The following is a 20,935-nucleotide window of genomic DNA, read 5'->3' as shown; positions in this document are numbered from 1 at the left end:
TCATATAAGAGTGTGAATTATATAGAGTGGCAAAAATTATATGAGTGTTTAATTAGAGAAATAATACATATACCAGTGTGAAAAGCTAATATAGAAATGTGTAGTGATGTAGAATGATGCTGAAATCCCATGTTGTGTGGCTGTCGTAAGGGAAAATGTAATTCTGTTAAACGTAGAAATGTGTAGGCCACATGGCAGTTCACAGAGAATACAAGAAGCTGATGCATTTCCACATAATATGGATCTTAATGTTGTTGTAGTTCAAAGTATTATTGATCATAGAACTGAAATATATGTTTCATAGAAGTGTTTCATTTAATAGATGTGTTATAATTAGAATACTGTTTAAACTAAAGAAATTGAAATGTTTGCAGAGTGCAGAGGCCTGTTTCATGTAATTCTAGTAGGCCTGAATAGATAATGTCATTTCGTTTGATCTGCATGGGTTCGTTAGAGAAAGGTCAAGCGAAGCTCAAGACACAGAGCCTGTTACATGGTTTACGACTTAGGAGATATGGTGGAGGCCGGAATTTGGGGCCCACAGAAAAAGTGTCTGTTTGCAGGTGCGAGGGGGTTTAATCAGGAAAGTGATGAATGGGCTTTGTTCAGAGAAGCCTGGCACAGACCTGTAGGAGGCTTCAGGAATTTCCTGGGGGGTACCGTCCAGCCGAGAGGAGCCTGGGAAGCAAGGTCAACGCTAACGATGGACCCAGAGGAGTACCAGCATGGAAATTGCCGCCAGAACCAACACCACGTGAGGGGCGTCTCTAAGGGCGTTCCTATTGGAAATGTGATTTTGTATTAGGGACAGCACCCCTGGGTGGATTTAGAGCAGATGGTCTAAGGAGCCTGAGAGAGCGGAGGGGTAGGCAGATAGGTTAACTGCAAGTGATCGATTTGCAACGAAGACTAAGAGAAGTGTGTGATCTTCTTTGGAAGTCACCACGGCTGACACCTTTTTAGGTAAAGATCTTGTTAAGTAGGGATGTCACTTAGTCTAGTGTAGGGACAGTCTAACCTGAACTTTTTCTTTCTGTAAATGACGCATAAGCTACAGCTGGTGTCTATGTTGGCAACTTTAATACTTTTTGAATTTGTTTTATTGATATCATTTTGCCGACTAAGACCTTTTAGAGAATTCTTGTTTGTATTGATTCCCGTATATCTTTTGAATCTTATTCTGAGATGTTTGTATCTCCAGATAACTTTGGCTTTATAATAAACTTTTAAACTTATTTGTAGTAAGTGGTTATTTAGAGTGGAGTAAGTTCTTTATTAATTAACCTAGTAGTGGATTGCCTTTTACTCAATGACAGGTACCAACGATTTATTCGACCTGAATTGGGATCTGGAATAATAACTATAGACCAGAAATCTCGCGTTAACATATCTATGCACGCAACTTTGTGAATTACATTCAAGAGTACATGAGTAACACTTGGGAGGCCATTGTGATTTATTTTTTTCCACTGTGCTAGGTATGCTGGGTATACATAGAGAGTTAGCAAGTTCTACTCCAGGATAATATATGATAGTCCTTAATAGAGCATGCCATTGTTAGCATGATGCTACAAAACTATTTGGCACATGTGCTGTGACAAATAAAAAAAATCATTTTAGTGTTTTGCTACCACACTTTTATAATCAGCAGGATTCAAAATTCTAATAATTTTGGCAGTTGAGTAACTAATTTCAGCAAATACTGAACTGTGCAACATTTATAATTCTTAACACAGAAGCAAAAGTACTCCCACATTTCACAAAGTTTGCAAACAGTATGCGAATCGCAAAGGAACATATACAATAATGAAGAAAAAGATTTAATTGGGGGTTTATTCCGCTCACATCTTTCTACACTACATAGGCAAAACAGTGGAGTTTTAACAGTATTTTCTAAATGCATTGTCAAAACAAGTACTGGCAATGCCAATAGGTCTGGCTGATAACTGAAAATGTCTATTCCGTCACTGGAGAATTTAGGCATTCAATAACTTGTAAAACATGCACTCGCCCCTCATCCTCGCACTCATGCATGCGGTTACTGTCTCACTGAATCATGCTTGCATTCATCCACTTATGCATCGACAATAAAACTCATGCACAAATTCAACAAATTTGCCTTCAGAAAGATATAGTATGAGTGATATGGGGATTTTAACATATTTGTCATTTGAAGAATACTTATGTTCCATTTTTATTTGTCTGGATATGTATAGGTAATTTCCAAAATGTTCATTGTGAAATTAGATGCTTTTTTAACTATTTGGAAAAAGTATTTTTTTATTATAAAACCCAATAACAATGATTTCAAATGAAGAATAGCAGACACATATTGGCAATAAAAAGTTACATTAAGCATACAAACGTTGCTCCATCTTGCAATGTTATTGTATGTAGTGCATTATCGCTTTAAAATTCCGTCATAGATGCCACCTTTAGATGCAACATGTTGACCATCTTGGAAAGATAAAACAATGACATGCAATGACAAATAAATTCCAAAATGGCCCCACATGTTAGAAGAAGTGCCTACGTGAGATGTGGCAAACAACAGATGAAATGAGTGGCAAGCACCCCATTATCACTGTCAAGAAAGATGCAGTATGCTATAAAAAGCTAATAAAATTACAAAAAGTGAATGAAAGTAATGGAAACGTACCAATGAAAGGAGAAAACTAAAGCTTTGGCCTTTTCAGAATGTTGTGCAATGTAATGATTATAAATTATGTAATTCACTGTTCAATACAGCCAATGGCTGAAGGGGCTGATACCCTGCCTCATGCTATAATATATGGGAGCAGTGTGTGAAAGACACTTGCACAAATAAAAGGTACAAGTGGGCCTACCCAAAGTCTCTCTATATTTGCATATCTATATACATATATTTATGCATATATTTGTAAATTAATGTTTATGATCATAAGACCCTGGCAGACAAGTAAACCTATCTCGTCCTTCTAAAAGGGTCTAGTACAGATTATCACAAAGAAAATTGTCTACTCCCAAGGTTTGTCAAAGAGAGTAATAAACACAAAAATCCATGTCCGTTAAGGCAATCTGCGATATTCCATGAAACAAAATATCTATCTACAGGCTTTAACACATTGGAATAACAGTCCACTCTTAAAGATCTTTGTCCACAACATGTAATAAGTAAGTCAGTGTAACTGCCTTTGTTCTAATGTTTCATATTACACAGATCAGACACGACATCTCACATAACTTTCCCTAATAAACTAATCAAGCCCCCAGTTTTTAAAACTGGCTTTCTACAATAACCAACTCAGGCCTGCTATGTTGAACATAAGCATCAGTCATACAATCATAAACTTCTAAATCGGCTCAAATTACATGTGGCAAAACAATATGCAATCCCTTGTAAGAGGGGTTAAAAAGCGTTATCACAGTGAAAACCTTTCCTCCAGGATTTTTCAGCGGGTTAATCAACACCAAAACCCTTGCTGTCTTTGGTAACGTGGGAAATTCCATGTACCAAAATTCCTGTCAACATGCTTTAACACAGTGTAATAACAATCCAAAATTAAAGGTCTACTAACTTTAACAAATGCAATAAATAAAACATGCCTACTGCTTTCTTATAACTTTCTATAATAACAGAGAAAACCTTTGGCTTCAGACATAATTTTTCCTAGCAAACAATGAGGTCTATCGCCTTTATCAATGCCTTATCATCATAAATAACCCAAAAGCAAAAAGAAAAGATCTTCTTTCAATAAGACTGTCAATGAATTTGGGGCTTCTACCATTCAGCGATTTAAAGATAATGCATCCCACCTTAAGGGCGCATGTCTGAGTTATAGGCAGCCAGTGCAGACATGTTTACGCCTATTGTGCTGAAGGATCAGTCTAGCTACCTGATTCTGTACCAGTTGAAGATGGTGGGTGAGATAAGCGGGAATGCCAAAGTATAGAGAATTGGCGTAGTCTATATGGGATAGCACCATAGCAAAGACTGCCTGTATTTTTGCTTCCTGTGTAAGGAACCCACTAATTTTCCTTATTTTTCTCAACTGAAAAAAGCACGTTGAGATTACAGATCCTATTTGACTCTTCATTGTGAGGTCATTATTAATTATGACCCCCAGTGTTTTAGCAGATATTGAAGGGGTAGGGGACTTGAACCTGCTCCCCTTGATGGATAGAAAAAAGGCTTTTAGGGCAAGAGGAATAGTCCAAAGCTTCAGAAGTTGGAGACCTTAGGCCTCTGACCTCCATCTCTCCTAGGTGCCCCTTCAATCCACCCGTGATGCGTCTGTCACCACAAGGAACTCTTGGGGGTCGATTCCGATCTGGTAAAAAGCGCTCCGAATCGTCGTACGGAGCGTTTTTTCTCCGTACGAATCGTACCTGTAAACGTCCCGTACGTACGACGAAGTACGATTCGTACCAGGAGCCGTACGGAACTCTGTACGATTCTCCCTCGGAACCCGCTGTACGCGACATTTGTACGGTTCACGGCTAGTTTTTACGACCCAGCAAGTACGATACGTGTTGGGTACGCACCGTACGACCCTTTTTCTACGGGAGCTGAAAACAGCCGTAAAAGCAGAGTTTGTGCCTAAGGTGTACGAGCCGTACTCCCATTGTACGATCGGTGTACGAACCGTACCCCATGTACGATCGGTGTACGAGCCGTACCCCCATTGTACGATCGGTGTACGAGCCGTACCCTCATTGTACGATCGGTGTACGAGCCGTACCCCATGTACGATCGGTGTACGAGCCGTACCCCATGTACGATCGGTGTACGAGCCGTACCCCCATCGTACACCGATCGTACAATGGGGGTACGGCTCGTACACCGATCGTACAATGGGGGTACGGCTCGTACACCGATCGTACAATGGGGGTACGGCTCTAAGACCCCATGATCGCAGGGGTACGGTGCATACCCCTGCGATTATGGGGGGTATGGACCGTACGGTGTGTATGTGTTTGTGTGCTTTTCCGTACGACTCCACCTTACCTGACGTGGACCGTACGAATCGCGTCCTCATACTCCGGTCCGGATCGTACTCGTCGGGTCGTAATGCATGTGTACGAGTCGTACGGTATGTGTACGAGTCGTACGGTTCACGGTTTCAGCCCTGCAATACGTACGGATCGTGACGATTCGGACGGATTCACGGAATATGGATCGTACTTCGCGACTCGGACGGACGGGTACGATTCGTACGGAGAGGGCTCCGGATACAAATCGTACGGACGGTTTTTTTCCCGAATCGGAATCGACCCCTTGGTGTGGGAAGGTGAGCAGCTGCCACAAGTCAGGTTGTCATCCGCCACTCACCTCTGCAGATCCTGCTCCATATCCCTCGAAATCTGGAAGAAGTCAGAGGTATAGCTGTTGCTCAGCCCACTGGGACCTGAAATTCCACTGTAGGGCCCCCAAGTGCCAACTGCCATTTGGATGAGAAGGATACATGACACCCTCATCCTTGAAACCCAGGACTGATACCAAAACAACAGAATAATATCTTGATTGACACTGATGCAGCAGAGGAAAGGCCTGGAACCTCACCAGGTCTAAAATTGCCCCAATGAATGTAAGTGTCTATGATAGCTTATTGATGGTGAAACCCAAAGTTGTTAGGAGTTTAGCCGTTGTCCAGAGGTAGTCTACAAATGACTGTGGGTAGCCTGTCTTTCAGCAGCCAATCATTGAAGTACAGGAATGCTTGTATTCCTGACCTCCAAAAATTGACTGTGACTACACAAGTGTCCAAAGTAAGGCCAAAGGGGAGCACAGTAAATTGAAAGTGTTTAGGCCCACTTTGAACAGTAGGTAATGCCTCTGGGACGGCTGGATGGGCACATCTAAAATAACGCTCTGCAAGTCTAAGGACCCATCGAGTCTCCTGGGTCCAGAGCTGGCAGGACCTTAGCTAGCATGCTGAACCTGTCCTTCCAAAGTAAGGCATCCAGAGGGGAGAGTTCCAAACTAGGCCCAAGACCTCTGTTGTTTTTCAGGAATTAACCTGAACAGCCTCCTACCTCCTTCTCCAAACCCGGCTCTATAGCACACTTGGACAACATAAGATGGCCTTCCTGCATCATGATTGCTAAATGTCCTTCAGAAATATTCTTCTCTGGTTTGGGAGGACAGAGTGGTGGGGAGGGGTGGGGAGGAGGTGAAAGGCAGGCTGTAGTCCTTTTGCACAATTTGTAAGACCCATCTTTCTGATGTGATGGTTCTCCAGCTGGGGAGGAAATATAGTATCCTACCTCCTACAGGCCAGGTGAAGTCCATGCCCTCAAATGACTATGTTGGCTGCTACATTACAGATTGAGAGGGCTGACATTTTCTGTGAGCTGGCACCCTTGAACAGCCTCTGATTTTCTGTATTGATAGGGAAGTTGATTAGCTTGTATCAATGGCCCCAAAGATTGTGATGTGGCATAGCTGTTCCTGAATCATTCTAGTGCTGAATCAGCCTTTTCTCAATTAACCTGGAGCAACTGATGGGCATGCCCATTCAGAATGCTTGCAAGTCTCCAGAAATCCCAATTGATTGCATTCTGGATGCCTTCTGTGCATGACATTAGTGCCAATAGCTCTGATAATGCAGTCCATAATGTCCAGCGCAGCTCAGAGCACATACTTGGCTGTGTCCTGCCCATCATGTCTCATCTGGGCTAAAGAGGCCTTAGGTCCTATAGGGCGGTTTGCAAGATGTTGCATCCTATAGTGCATGGGCGTAACTTCCAAGGAAAACTGCCTTAATAGATCTCAAGGCCAAACTCGACAAAGAAGACATTTTCTTTCCAAAGGCATCAACACTTTTTGATTTCAAATCTGTGGGGTTTTGTTGGAAAGGAATTCAGATTAACTTAGCTTGTTCAGGCTTTACAACTTTATTAATTACTATAATGTTGTCTCTTCCCACTTTGACAGATAAATTAGTATAGAATAATGTCCAAGTAAAGGGTTGTCTTTTTTGCAGTGGCTTGATGAAAACGAAAAACCAGATGGCATTTATTATACAAAAATCTGAAAACTGAAAATAAAAAAATGGGAATTGGAATTTTTTCTTAATTACTATAATTTTGTCTCTTCCCACTTTGACAGATAAATTAGTATAGAATAATGTCCAAGTAAAGGGTTGTCTTTTTTGCAGTGGCTTGATGAAAACTAAAAACCAGATGGCATTTATTATACAAAAATCTGAAAACTGAAAATAAAAAATGGGAATTGGAATTTTTTCTTAAATTCTTCATTGTACAAAAATTAGAAAACTGAAAATAAAAAATGGGAACTGGAAATAAATAGAAACGAGCCTTCAAAAATGGGAGGAGTAAGAGGGACAGTGTTTTACTACCACACGTAACGTTCACTCTATTCTGGGTGCATCTGCAACCTCTTTCCATAGCAAGTCGACACAATGTATCAGCAACCACAGTTTTAAATGTGATGAATTAGAAGAGTCACATTCATGGAACCTACCAGTCTTCTCCGCTCTTCCTCTACAGCAATTAGTAGTCGTGCAAACTCTTTGAGTGACTGGGCTAAAAGAAAAAAAATATATAGATTAGTTATTTTGTAATTGTTCCTATTTAAAGGATGAACATCAAACATAATAGAACATTACATATTACCTTCCCAGTGTAAAATTTAACACGACATACATGATATCTCATATAACTTTATTTGGAATATTTTGACGAGTACCTTCATAAAAAACAAGAATGCGTTTGATCAAAGATGGTTTGAACACAATTGTGCCTGCCCTGAATGGGTAAACAGGTATCCCTGTTTCCTCATTGCCCTTCTACACCTGTCCAATGAATGGTGTTATGTTCTACAGAAATCTTCCTTAACTTGAGCTCTGGCAAAAGACAAAAGCAGCAATAGACACTGTGGCGTCATGCCATATGATGCCATATGATGCCATATGCCATATGATGGCATCCTGTATTACTTTGGATGTACCAGCTTTACATGCTTGGTTTACATAGACAACAACATCTAGGTGTTATGCTGTTCAGCACTCTACAGGCCAAAGAAAACACTTTGAATGACTGCCATAAATAAGTCAAAGTAAGTCAGTGGGATTAAATTAATGTGGAGGGTATGTAGTGCTATTGTGCAATTTTGTCATAACTTTAAAAACTGCCATTTTGTGCTGCTCATTCTATCCTTCTGAAAAACAAGATGCAGGCCTGGAAAAAAAGAAAGACTGCTATGTGTACAGTTTGTACTGCAATCTACCAAACTCTAATGGTGACAGAGGTACCTGTATGCCTAGAGAATCTCAATCATAATCCAAAGCTTACAATGCAAGAACAGCAAAAGTAGTAAATAAGTTATATATATAGTATACTGATTCAGTGTTTGGAAGTTATACCTGTAACATGCCCCTTCCAAATACCGAATCGTATCCATTTTTAAACACATTTTGCAATTTAGAAATAAATGCTGAATCACTAAATGCATTCAAAATCATTGGAAATACATAGGAAATGGTTATTAGCATTTGCAAATCCTCTCATTTATTGGTTCTGAGGGTTTGTGAATGCTAATACCCTTTGTACCTCTCTGCCCTTAGATCTCTGTAATTCCATAGTCTGGATATGGCCAGAAAAAGCAAGTTGAGACAGGCGAGAGTCCAAATATGCTGATGTTCTAGATACAAAGTTCCTTATACACTAGTTAGAATATCTGTCAGTAAGTGGGCCATTTTGCTATTGAAGCACTGATTGTTCTTTGTGTTTCACTTTAAAAAATGTTTATATCATGTCCTGAAATACACATGAAGCAAATGCAGTGAGTAGTCATAAGTACCTTGTTCAGATAGCAGACTAACTTCATTGTTCACAGCACTAGGTGGCAGCATCCCCCTATCTATCAGGAGAGACCATCTTACCTGCTGTGATGCCAGGTATATTTCAGCACGACTGAGTCGCCTAATTGATTTTCTCGAGGCGTCTGGCATTTACAGTGCTTCCCTCTGTTTTGTTTAATTGTAAGTTTGCATAAATGCAGGTCTGATCTTTTCATATATCGAATATCCATACATTCAGACAACTGGAATGTACATATCGAGCTTTGTAAACATAATTGGTATAATTATAAACTGTGCCTACCGCGAAATTCTAACCCACTTCATGCAGAACAAAACCTGCGACACAGATTGTGGATTTTACAATGGTGAAATCAAAAACAAATGCTAAATAGGACATGATTTAGAACATTATTCTGTATATATTGTGGGGGGCGGGGTAGATTCTTTACAAAACGCAACCGCAAATCATTTAGAAATAAAATGATGATACAAAATCTATACATGGGAAGTTACACAAATGTAAAATGGAAAATATTTAAGAAAGCAGGGCGAAAGTGTGCATCAAAAAGGAACATTCTAACAAATAGAAAATAACGCAAATGCATTTTGACAAATATGCACCACACAACAGGCTAATCAACTAAAACAGTGGCTTCAAGTGAAACAGATGATAGACAGACGGACAAGACGGAGGTCCTCATCTGGGGCTCCAACCCTCTGCCTGGGACTACTCCTGGTGGCCAGCGTCGCGGGGAGCTGCGCCAACACCCACCGACCACGCACGCAACCTGGGGTTCATCCTGGACTCAGCACTGTCAATGACCCACCAAGTCAACGCCGTCGCCTCCTCTTGCTTCACCACCATCCGCATGCTTCGCAAGACCTACAGATGGATCCCCACCGGAACCAGAAGGACGGTCACCCAGGCCCTCATCACCAGCAGGCTGGACTACTGCAATGCCCTCTACGCGGGAATCACGGCCAAACTCCAGAAAATACTTCAATGCATACAGAACGCCTCCGCACGCCTCATCCTCGACAGCCATCACCACAGCCACATCACTGCCTACTTGAGGGACCTGCACTGGCTCCCCGTCAACAAGTGGATCACCTTCAAGCTCCTCACCCACACTCATAAAGCACTCCACGATGCCGGACCAGTATACCTCAACAAAAGACTCACCTTCTACACCCCCAACCACCAGCTTTGCTCCACTGACCTTGCCCTCGCCCTCTCCACCGTTCCACACATCCACCGAATGACCACCGGCGGCAGATCCTTCTCCTACCTCGCCGTCAAGATATGGAACACCCTCCCCATCCACCTTCGCCATAACCAGGACCTGCTAACCTTCAGGAGACTTCTCATGACCTGGCTGTTCGAGCAGTAGCAGCTACCCCCCTTAGCGCCTTGAGACGGTCGTGGGTGAGTAGTGCGCTCTACAAATGTCCGATTGAATGACTGATTGATGATACAACTTGAATGATTTTTTTGCAGCTATGAAAACGGACAGTTTAAGTTTGTTCACTGCAAAGTTCTCAATTTGTGCAGGAATGAATATCATACTGAATTCTGGTTTCAGTTTTGCATTCTTCTTCTTTTAGTTTTGTTTTCCTATAATAAATCCAGAACTTTCAGCTTCCATCTCCAGAATGCAAAGAACAAAAACTGACAAAATCAGCCTGTGCTGCTTTTCCATATAGAACAGTTTCTCGAGCTTCACTGAGACACAAAGAACAGGCACAGCATGACAGCTGAAGTGCAAGCACCCATTATTTACTCATCCGCTCTCGAAGAATTCTGCAAGTAGCTGAAGACCTGGCTTTTCAATTAAGCAACCTACCATAGGCAGTGCTAGGCAAACACACCTGCTCAGAGCCAGGATAGACTTTCCAGGTGATAGTGTGCTTTACAAATACATATTACATGGGAGCAAAAGTGCACACGCAAAGAGCAGATACCTCTTAGCAGCACTAAAAGCTTCCATCAAAGCAAACAGACCAGGTATAACATCGACTATAATACTACATTCTTTCTGACACAACCAACACATGCAGTTTGCCTGATTACCATGCACAATAAACAGGTACACCAAGGGCGATAGCAGTGCAAGTATCCTGGCATGCATTCACTTTAACTGGCGCACACACAGCCACTAAAACACATATGCAGACACCAGCCAGATACAGAAGAGGCATCAAACTATGTGTTCACAATAGAGTAACAATGGAAGTAATTCTAATATGAAATGCTGGTGTGGGGGTATCAAACCACCTCAAGAACATTTAGTAACAAGGTCTTGATCCTATCTTCTGATATTCTAAGCACAAACATTTATGTTATACCAGATTATGACTTTGAAACAATACTACATCCTTACCGGTAATAACAAACCTGCACCTCCAAACAATACATAGTCACATTGGCTTTCTATTGCTGGCATACAGATACCTTTAGGCAAAACAATGTCCACCATCTATTAATCACTAATATGCATTTCAGGTATCTATCACTCTGTGAATTGTGGCCGGATTTTATAAAGCAATAAAAGAATGCAGATTACTATACTGCTTCTCCGAATTGGCCCAGTTTCTGGAGAAAGGACGACTTGTCTCTTTTAGACACTGAAGTCTCAATGACCTGATGAAGGCTTTCTACGGCTGATTTCTTCATCAGCATGTTCAATGTAAATGGCATCTCGTTTCGATGGGGATGTTGAGTTGTGTGTGTTGGCCTTATATGGGTTCGCTGCTGTTCTGGATGAGCATCTGAGATAGTGTATTCTGTTGCTTTGTTGTCTAAAGTGATAATCTTGACAGCCAGTCAAAGTAGGCAATACTCTGAGTTATATTCCTTCAGCCAGGGAAGCAGAGCTAAGAATGCTGTGCACTCATTGGTTGTATCTTGGAATGTCCTTCTAGAAGAAAAGGTCTGCTCTTATTTCTGGTAGCTTTCAGCACCATCCTGATGGGCAGATGTAATAGCAGTTATGGGCTGAGGTTTAGCAGAATCGCGTTGTTTCCGAGGACATATACAGTGGGCTCCTGAAATTGTAGAAGTTCCAGAAATTGCACATCCTGCAAGCAGTGGGTGAGTTCTTGAAGAAAGCTGAAGAAAGGTAATCATAGCGGTACAAAAGGGGGTGATGATGAACGGAGCATCTGAACCACTCAAACACTCACAACCAGTCAACAGATCTGGGTTGAATCCATCACCGTTCTTTAGCCCACTCTGCCACCCCAGTTCAGACATGGCCATATGCAAATCAGTCTGACCCTGTGCCTCATGGGAACAGTCCAGCCCGAACTGCCAAGCCATGCCTTCCCTGGACCGGATTCAAGCTTCCTAGGACCGGTTTCTGGCATTACAGCCGTCTTCAGCCCAGCTTGCTTGAATCCAGTGGCAAAGAGCATCTAAACCAATCAAACACTCACACCCAGTCAACAGATCTGGGTTGAATCCATCACCATCACAAGCTATCCTGGCTGAAGACAGCTGATAGCCAGAAACCGGTCCTAGGATGCTTGATTCCGGTCCTGGAAAGACATGGCTTGGCAGTTCGGGCTGGACTGTTCCCATGAGGCACAGGGTCAAGGCTGATTTGCATATGGCCATGTCTGAACTGGGGTGGTGTGGAGTGCAAAAAAACTATGGATTTAGGCCCAGATCTCTGTACTGGGGTGAATGTATGATATTGTTCTGCATTCTGTCCATCATCTGTTGGTTTTGCATTTGTCACCCCGTGTGGGATGGGTTTGCTCATACGTGAGTCCCATGCTCTCCACACCACTGAAGTCAAGCTATCCTGGCTGAAGGCGGCTGATAGCCAGAAACCGGTTCCTAGGATGCTTGATTCCGGTCCAGGAAAGACATGGCTTGGCAGTTCGGGCTGGACTGTTCCCATGAGGCACAGGGTCAAGGCTGATTTGCATATGGCCATGTCTGAACTGGGGTGGTGGGGTGAATGTATGACATTGTTCTGCATTCCGTCCATCATCTGTTGGTTTTGCATTTGTCACCCTGAGTGGGATGGGTTTGCTCATACGGGAGTCCCATGCTCTCCACACCACTGAAGTCAAGCTATCCTGGCTGAAGACGGCTAATAGCCAGAAACTGGTTCCTAGGATGCTTGATTCCGGTCCAGGAAAGACATGGCTTGGCAGTTCGGGCTGGACTGTTCCATTGAGGCACAGGGTCAAGGCTGATTTGCATATGGCCATGTCTGAACTGGGGTGGTGGGGTGAATGTATGACATTGTTCTGCATTCTGTCCATCATCTGTTGGTTTTGCATTTGTCACCCCGAGTGGGATAGGTATGCTCAGACGTGAGTCCCATGCTCTCCACACCACTGAAGTCAAGCTATCCTGGCTGAAGACGGCTGATAGCCAGAAACCGGTCCTAGGATGCTTGATTCCGGTCCAGGAAAGACATGGCTTGTCAGTTCGGGCTGGACTGTTCTCATGAGGCACAGGGTCAAGGCTGGTTTGCATATGGCCATGTCTGAACTTGGGTGGTGTGGAGTGCAAAAAAACTATGGATTTAGGCCTAGATCTCTGTACTGGGGTGAATGTATGACATTGTTCTGCATTCTGTCCATCATCTGTAGGTTTTGCATTTGTCACCCCGAGTAGGATGGTTATGCTCAGACGTGAGTCCCATGCTCTCCACACCACTGGAGTCAAGCTATCCCGGCTGAAGACGGCTGATAGCCAGAAACCGGTCCTAGGATGCTTGATTCCAGTCCAGGAAAGACATGGCTTGGCAGTTCGGGCTGGACTGTTCCCATGAGGCACAGGGGCAAGGCTGATTTGCATATGGCCATGTCTAAACTGGGGTGGTGTGGAGTGCAAAAAAACAATGGATTTAGGCCCAGATTTCTGTACTGGGTGAATGTATGACATTGTTCTGCATTCTGTCCATCACCTGTTGGTTTTGAAAGGTAATCATGTCATTTGTTTTTCTGTTTCTCGTGGATCCTGTATAGCCTGATGATATGGTGAGACTGGTCTTCAAAAGCAATTAGCTTCTGTTTTAGGGACCGTGTCTCCTGTCCCTAGTCAGGTCTGTAGTTTACTTTGTCTTCTAGAGTAATCGTAAATTGCCCTGTTCAGTCTAGTCAATGATGGAATGAGGCTTGATGTATCACCTTAACTTGAGAGGACATTTTGGTCGCTCAAGTGTTTATGAAGCTGTTCTTAGAGCCTATAGGCACATGATTGTGTGTTAAGTGGCTTCTGCCATTTTCTAGGCTGTAGATGGAGCTGTGTGATTCAGCCCAGCAAAGGCCTCTGAGAAAAGAAGCTGCCTGACCAGTTTGGAGGACAATGTGGCATAAAGGTCCCTCCATCCATACGGAAGTGGGTAAGATATAGAGAGATGTGTAGCTATCAACCATCTATTTAAGTATAAACAGGATAGACAGCATTATAGTTCCTCTCACAGACAAGACCAGATGAGCTGCACTACAAGTTTCTGTGTTCACACGTGTTGCTTAATTTGAGGGTCGCCTTTATGAGTAACGATTGCTGGAGGTACTGAGTTTAGGCATCTGAGTCAACAAATATCCCTTAGGTCCATGCGATTCAGACGCACATTATCTCAATAATTGGTCCATATCTTTCATTCTTGATATTAGATTTTGCTATGTCTAATTGTGACACGGGGTACAACTTCATAGGTATATCAGGTAATGAACAATCGATAAGCAGAGGTACAGTATGTGGCTTGTTTTATTTCACCACATTGCAACTTATCTAACACTGCAGATATGTATCATATGAGTGTGCTCCATGTAACCAAGCCTTTAGCACCCCTCGCTGCCGACAGTCTCAAAATGCGGCTGCTGGATGTCTGCTGCTAACAGAATATATGAGCCTGACTAGCCTGGTATCTGTCTGCTTGTCCTCTGATTGCCAGAAAGACAGTGTTAACAATGAGGAGCTTAACACCTCACCTCCTATTCTGGTCTTTATCACAGTTTTCTTTTCTCTTCCGCTGAATGTATTATGCTGGGGGGCTGCACCATAGTCTGTATTCTCCCATACAGCCTCAGGGGATTACTGAAGTCTACAGATCAATAAGAAGTGTACCAAAAGGCACCAGGGAGCGTAACCCCCACCACCAAGCAGCCAGATTGTCCATGACTAGTATGTAGTGACGCACCCTTGGATTAGATTGAAATAAGTTCTGTCTAAACCTGATAACTGAGTGCACCTCTCACCTTCTTGAGTTATTTCACTTTGGCCTTTTTGAGGTAGCACCATTACATTTCAGTATTAGTACCCATTAGGTATCATTAAAGAAAACATGGCATCTTTCGATAGTATCACGCACATCACTGAAAATAGAGCCAATACCCTAGCGTACACAGCAGAAGAAGCCAAAGACATATATGCCCTGATCAACGAAATTAAATTAGTAGACACCAAAGGGGGCTCCACCATACAACGTCTTAAACAACTGGAATATCTTACAAGGAGGCAGCTTAACCAACGTCTCCACGAATAAACGCTAGTCCAATATCACCGAGCAAAAAGAATACCGAGGGGATTAAGCATTGCCCTAAGACCTATGTTATTTAGATTCCACCTGAACCCACAATTTATGGATAAATGGTTTTCCATATTGAATAAATGCTCTTTAGATCTCATTCTTTTAATTATAGAAGAACTATCACGCACCATTAAAGATTTGGATGAGGAAATTTTCAATCTGAAAAGAGATTTAGAACCTGCATTTGACCCAACAATTTGGCAAACCACATTGGAAGATTTGAATGCAAAACTTGACTGTTACAATCGTGAACTCCAGGAAGGGAAGATAAGAAAGTATCGTCGAGATACCATAGATTATAAATTAAAAGAAGTCTACACGTGGGCTGAGATATAAGGCAAGAGACGTTTCATTCCACACAAAACGATGACTTCCAGTGAAGAAAGTATCACTACGGATCAAGACGTTTCTGCGTCCCGACAACCTTTAGCAAAATCCGCAATATCAACTGCATCTTCAACAACAATTGTCCCTAACGTACTAGTAGCTAGCAACACCACAACGGGTTCTTTTTTATTACAGGCCCCGACGGGAGGGCAACCACCACCACCCACAGCAGAAGTACCACAAGGACAGTCAAGCGTCCCACCAGGAGAGGACAAGGGAAGGTCACTACGCAGTGGGAAAAATCTACCCTTATCATAAATATCTCTTCCTTTGAGTAATCTAAGAATCAGATTATGACCCTCAACAAAGACATGTCCTTTGTACCTCCGAATGATACTACACCTTTGGAGACTAATGTGGCATTTTTCAAATTCATGCGTAAACTCAGACTTCGGCACTACTTCAGGAATGTTATGGAATGCCAATCGGATCAAGATTTATCCTTGGAGGAAATCAAGTTTAAACCCAAAAGTAAATACATGGCTCCGATGTCTCACAAAATTCTTGACTTTTTTGAGGACACTGTCAAAAGAGACCTATCTAAGATAAGATTCACATCGATGAAAAATAAGAACTTTACAGTTCATGACTACCATACAGTACAATCGATTACTCAAAATTCACAACTTACCTTAAAACCGGCAGATAAGGGCGGGGCCCCGGTTATTATGGACACAGAATATTACAACAAGAAAGTAAATGAACATGTTCAAGATCAAAATACCTATCTACCACTTGACAATGACCCTACGAATTTCCTACAGAAGGGTTTATCTGAACTGCTACAAGAAGCTTGCACAGCCGGGATCATCTCCGAGACACAAAAAACGTTTCTCACAACACAAAACCCAAGAAGACCGTCACTCTATATTACACCCAAAATTCACAAACATCCTACAGATCCCCCTTTCCGACCGATTGTTTCTGGGTGCAGTTCTATTTTTGACCCTATTGGAAAATATCTAGATCATTTTTTACAAGATTTTGTACAATCGTGGTGTACTTATATTAAGGACACCACCCATTTCTTGACCAAATTGGAATCAATCCAAGAATATTTTAGGGATGATTGGATATTGTGTACGATCGATGTCACTGCACTATATACATCCATTAACCACCAAGAAGGGATGGAAGCAGTAGAATGGGCACTGTTACAGATGAAGTTATGCCAAGAGAAAAGTCTTTTTATACTGAAATTGTTACATTTCTGTTTAAATAACAGTTATTTTCAGTGGCAAGATCAGTTTTTTGGACAGATGACCGGCACCAGCATGGGATTTTCTGGGGCTCCAGCCTATGCTAACATTTTTATGTCACTTTTTGAGCATGAACATATTTTAGCGAACCACCAATGGAATCAAGGGTTAGTAGTGTATGGTCGTTATATTGACGATATTTTTCTAATATGGTCCAAAACACAGCCAGAGCTTGAAGGTTTGATCGTAGATCTTAACAAAAAGAACCCGAGGATTCAGTTTACTTACAATATAAGCTCCAATGCAGTTCATTATTTGGATGTGCTTGTCACTAAGGATCAGATCAACAAAAAATTGATAACAGACATTTACACAAAACCTACAGAGAGAAACAATACGCTGATGTACACCAGTTTCTGTAGGAAGGGGGAGTCTCTGGTTGGCGCAGTGCAACACTGGCGACAAGCAGGGCCTCTCTCTTCCTCGTCAGGGCTGAGGGTTACCTTCAAGACAACCTCTGCTTACCCTCTAGGTAGTGTGGCTTAAGCAGTCTTAGGCTAATCTCTGGGGCATGTAGGGTTAAACATTTGCAATATTACACCAACACCACCAACCCACCACACAATGACACCAAACTGTATTTGTAAAAATATATGTTCTTTATATAAATCTCAAGCAGGCTTGTAAATACAGTCTTGGTTACTTCAAATGCAGGTTCCAGTTACTCTTTATGAAAAAGGCACAGTTCTTGAATAATTGCGGTCTTTTGGGCCTTCTGCCCAGCGTTAGAAAGGTTCCAGTGTCTTATAGCGCTTCAAGGCGCTTCCCGCTGTCTCCGCTCTCGAAATGAGTCACCCTTCGGGGCTCGACTCGGGGAGAGGGGGCCGCGGGCCTCGGAAAGCGTCAGGCGGGGCCTCGGGGGCCAAGAGCAGAGCGCGCCTCTGACTCTGGGGCGGCTCGCGCTGCCAAGCAAACAGCAGCTGCGAGGCTCCCGGGGTGCCTGAGATCAGACCGCGCGGTGCGAGCTCAGATTGCAGGACGCTCGCGCCGCGGAGGGGCAAAGACAGTACCTTTCACTTCTTGTGGTGATCCTCGGAGAGGGCGGCTGAAGGGGGAGCTGTCCCACGTCGCGTTGCTTCCTTGACGGGCGATGCGAGCTGCGGCTCGAGGCAGCAGGTCACGGGTCACCCAGGGCGGCGGTGCTCGATGGGGGCTCAGGTCCTTTTACTCCGTCTTCTCTGTCTTCCTGACGGCGGCGGCTGGGTGTGGCGCAGTGGCAGTACGGTCCCCAAGTGCGGGACGTACCCAGCCAAAGTGCCGGTCGCGGTGATGTCCCTTCAGCGGGGCAGCAGGCCAGGCGCTGATAGCGAGGGAGATGACAAGGGCGGCAGTCCGTCTTTGCGGGGGAATCTACGGCGCTTGTGCCCAGTAGACTTCGGTGCTTGGACCGGACGGGTCCTCCGTTACTTTGCTCTCGTGGGGCCAGGTGCAGATGCCGTCACGGTGTTCAGGCCAGCTGCGGCTGGGCTTCACGTTGTTATGGCGATCTGCTCACCCACGGTCACGGTGTGCAGGGGGGCTTGATGCTCTCGTCTTCCTCAGACAGCGCTGCAGCGATAAGCAGCACACACAGCAGATGCTTTGGTCAGGGGTTAGCGCTCACTGTTCCTGGAGCGCTGGTCAGGGGGCAAGTTCAGCAGCAAGCCCTTGGAGATCTTTTAGCAGAGTTTGGCACAAAGTTCAAAATAAAGCAAAAGTCTCTTGTAGTCTTTTCTTCTCCTCTCCTTTGGCAGCAAGGCACCAGACACAGGCCAGAGTCAGCACTCCTCCTTGTAGTCCTTCCAGGTCCTTCTCTTCGGGCAGAGTTTCTCTTGTAGCACAAACAGGATCTAACTTACAAGGAGCAGGGCTCCTACTTTTATACCCAGTTTCTCTTGTTCTAGCAAGCCAGGGGGGCCTCTGCATAACTGCTCCAGTCTCTGAGTACTTGTTGTGGGTACTTATGACTTCTGCATTCAGTGTGAGGGCAGGCACATCAGCCGCTCCCCAGGGGGGCGGAGCCGGCATTGAGAGGGCAGGAGTGGCCTGAGCACTTTGTTTACAAGCTTCGGTCCTTCCTGGGCCAGGTGCAGGCTGAGTCATCAGTCGCTCCCCAGGAGGGCGGAGCCAGCATTGTGGTGGCAGGGGCACAGCCTGATGCATCATTCAGGAGAAACTCCCACCACCCATTAAGGGGTCCTCCTGCTAATCACTACCTGTCAACTCCCAGCCCTGTCACTCACACACACCAGACAGTCAGATCCACATCCAAGCAGAGGCGGGCTGAAATGGTTAGGCAAGCAAATGCTAACTTTCTAAAAGTAGCATTTGCAAACACAGGATATTAAAATAAACTTTACTAAAAGAAGTATTTTATTATTCTGAGTCCAGGCATACTAAACACGAATTCCTACCATGTTCCCTGAGCCTGCTGGGATTATAGAGTGTAATAATTCCAGCAGCCCATCTGGCCTAGAAGGGAACAGGTAGCCTTACAATAGTGAAAAACGACTTTGGCAGTAATTCACTATTAGAACATGCCACACACATCAGGGCATGTTCTACCTTATACTTACAATGCACCCTGCCCTCTGGCCTACCATAGGGGTGACTAATATGAAGGTTAAGGGAAGGTTTAGGGGCTGGCAAGTGTGTGCACTTGCCCAGCCAGGGTGACAGTACCAGACTGCACGCAGGTTCTGCAATGGCAGACCCTAGACACATTTTAAGGCTGCTTCTGTGGGTGGCGCAACCAGCGCTGCAGGCCCACTAGCAGTATTGGCATTCACAAGCCCTGGCACTCCTGGTGCACTTTACTAGGGACTAACAGTAAATCCAATGAACCAATCATGGACATCAATCATATGTACACTTTACAGTAGGGAGCACTTGCACTGCGGCACGGGTTGGCCGTGGCGCAGTGCCCTGAGTAGCAGACACCATCAAAACATTGGAGGCACAACAGCAAAAAGTGGAAGGGAAACTCACGCCAAGGTGCCAGGTCTAACACGTGTCCCCTCCAGCTGAAATGTGGGGAGAACTACCCTTCCCCAGGGAGTTCCTCATCACTAAGGCGGAAAAATCTGGACAGACCATCAGCGTTGGCGTGATCTGTGCCAGGGCGGTGTTCCACCGTGAAGTCCATACCCTGTAGGGAGATGGACCACCTCAACAGTTTTGGGTTCTCACCCCTCATTTGCATCAACCATCTGAGGGGCCTGTGGTCCGTCTGAACCCGGAAGTGAGACCCAAACAAGTAGGGTCTTAGCTTCTTCAGCGCCCAGACCACAGCAAATGCTTCTCGCTCTATTGCACTCCACCTACTTTCCCGTGGAAGTAACCTCCTACTGATGAAGGCTACGGGTTGGTCCCAGCCCTCCTCAGTCATCTGTGAGAGAACAGCCCCTACACCATGCTCTGAAGCGTCTGTTTGCACTATGAATTCCTTGGAGAAATCAGGAGCCAGGAGCACGGGCGCCGTGCACATGGCAGTCTTCAGGGTGTCAAAAGCCTTCTGACAGGTGTCAGTCCAAATCACATTCCTGGGCTGCTTCTTAGAAGTCAGTTCTGTCAAGGGGGTCACAATAGTGCCATAGCCCTTGACAAACCTCCTGTAATACCCAGTGAGCCCCAGGAAGGCTCTCACTGCTGTCTGGGTCTTGGGGGGTTCCCAAGCCAGGATGGTCTCAATTTTGGGCTGCAAGGGTGCCACCTTGCCACTCCCAACTTGGTGTCCCAAGTACACCACTGAACCCTGCCCAATCTGGCACTTGCTTGCCTTGATTGTGAGGCCTGCCTTGCGCAGCGCCATCAACACTTCCCAGAGGTGCCGCAGGTGTTCTGGCCAGGTGCCACTGAACACTGCGATGTCATCCAGGTAGGCGGCACTGAACTCATCCAGCCCGACCAACACCTGGTTGACCAACCTCTGAAAGGTGGCAGGGGCATTCTT

The 20,935-nt window shown here is 44.3% G+C and overlaps 1 protein-coding gene across 1 annotated transcript in view; it reads right to left on the bottom strand.

Moving 5' to 3' along the window:
- The window catches only part of ARHGAP42 (Rho GTPase activating protein 42), an 840,311-nt gene that overhangs the window by 391,274 nt on the left and 428,102 nt on the right, over positions 1-20,935 (bottom strand). Inside the window, exon 3 of the mRNA XM_078656994.1 lies at positions 7,466-7,527. Coding sequence (XP_078513120.1) covers positions 7,466-7,527 — 62 coding nt within the window. The remainder of the gene's footprint in view (positions 1-7,465; positions 7,528-20,935) is intronic.

Source organism: Lissotriton helveticus, chromosome 8, assembly GCF_964261635.1.
Source record: "Lissotriton helveticus chromosome 8, aLisHel1.1, whole genome shotgun sequence".
In the NCBI taxonomy this organism is placed as follows: domain Eukaryota; kingdom Metazoa; phylum Chordata; class Amphibia; order Caudata; family Salamandridae; genus Lissotriton; species Lissotriton helveticus.
This window is presented reverse-complemented; position numbering and strand designations above follow the sequence as displayed.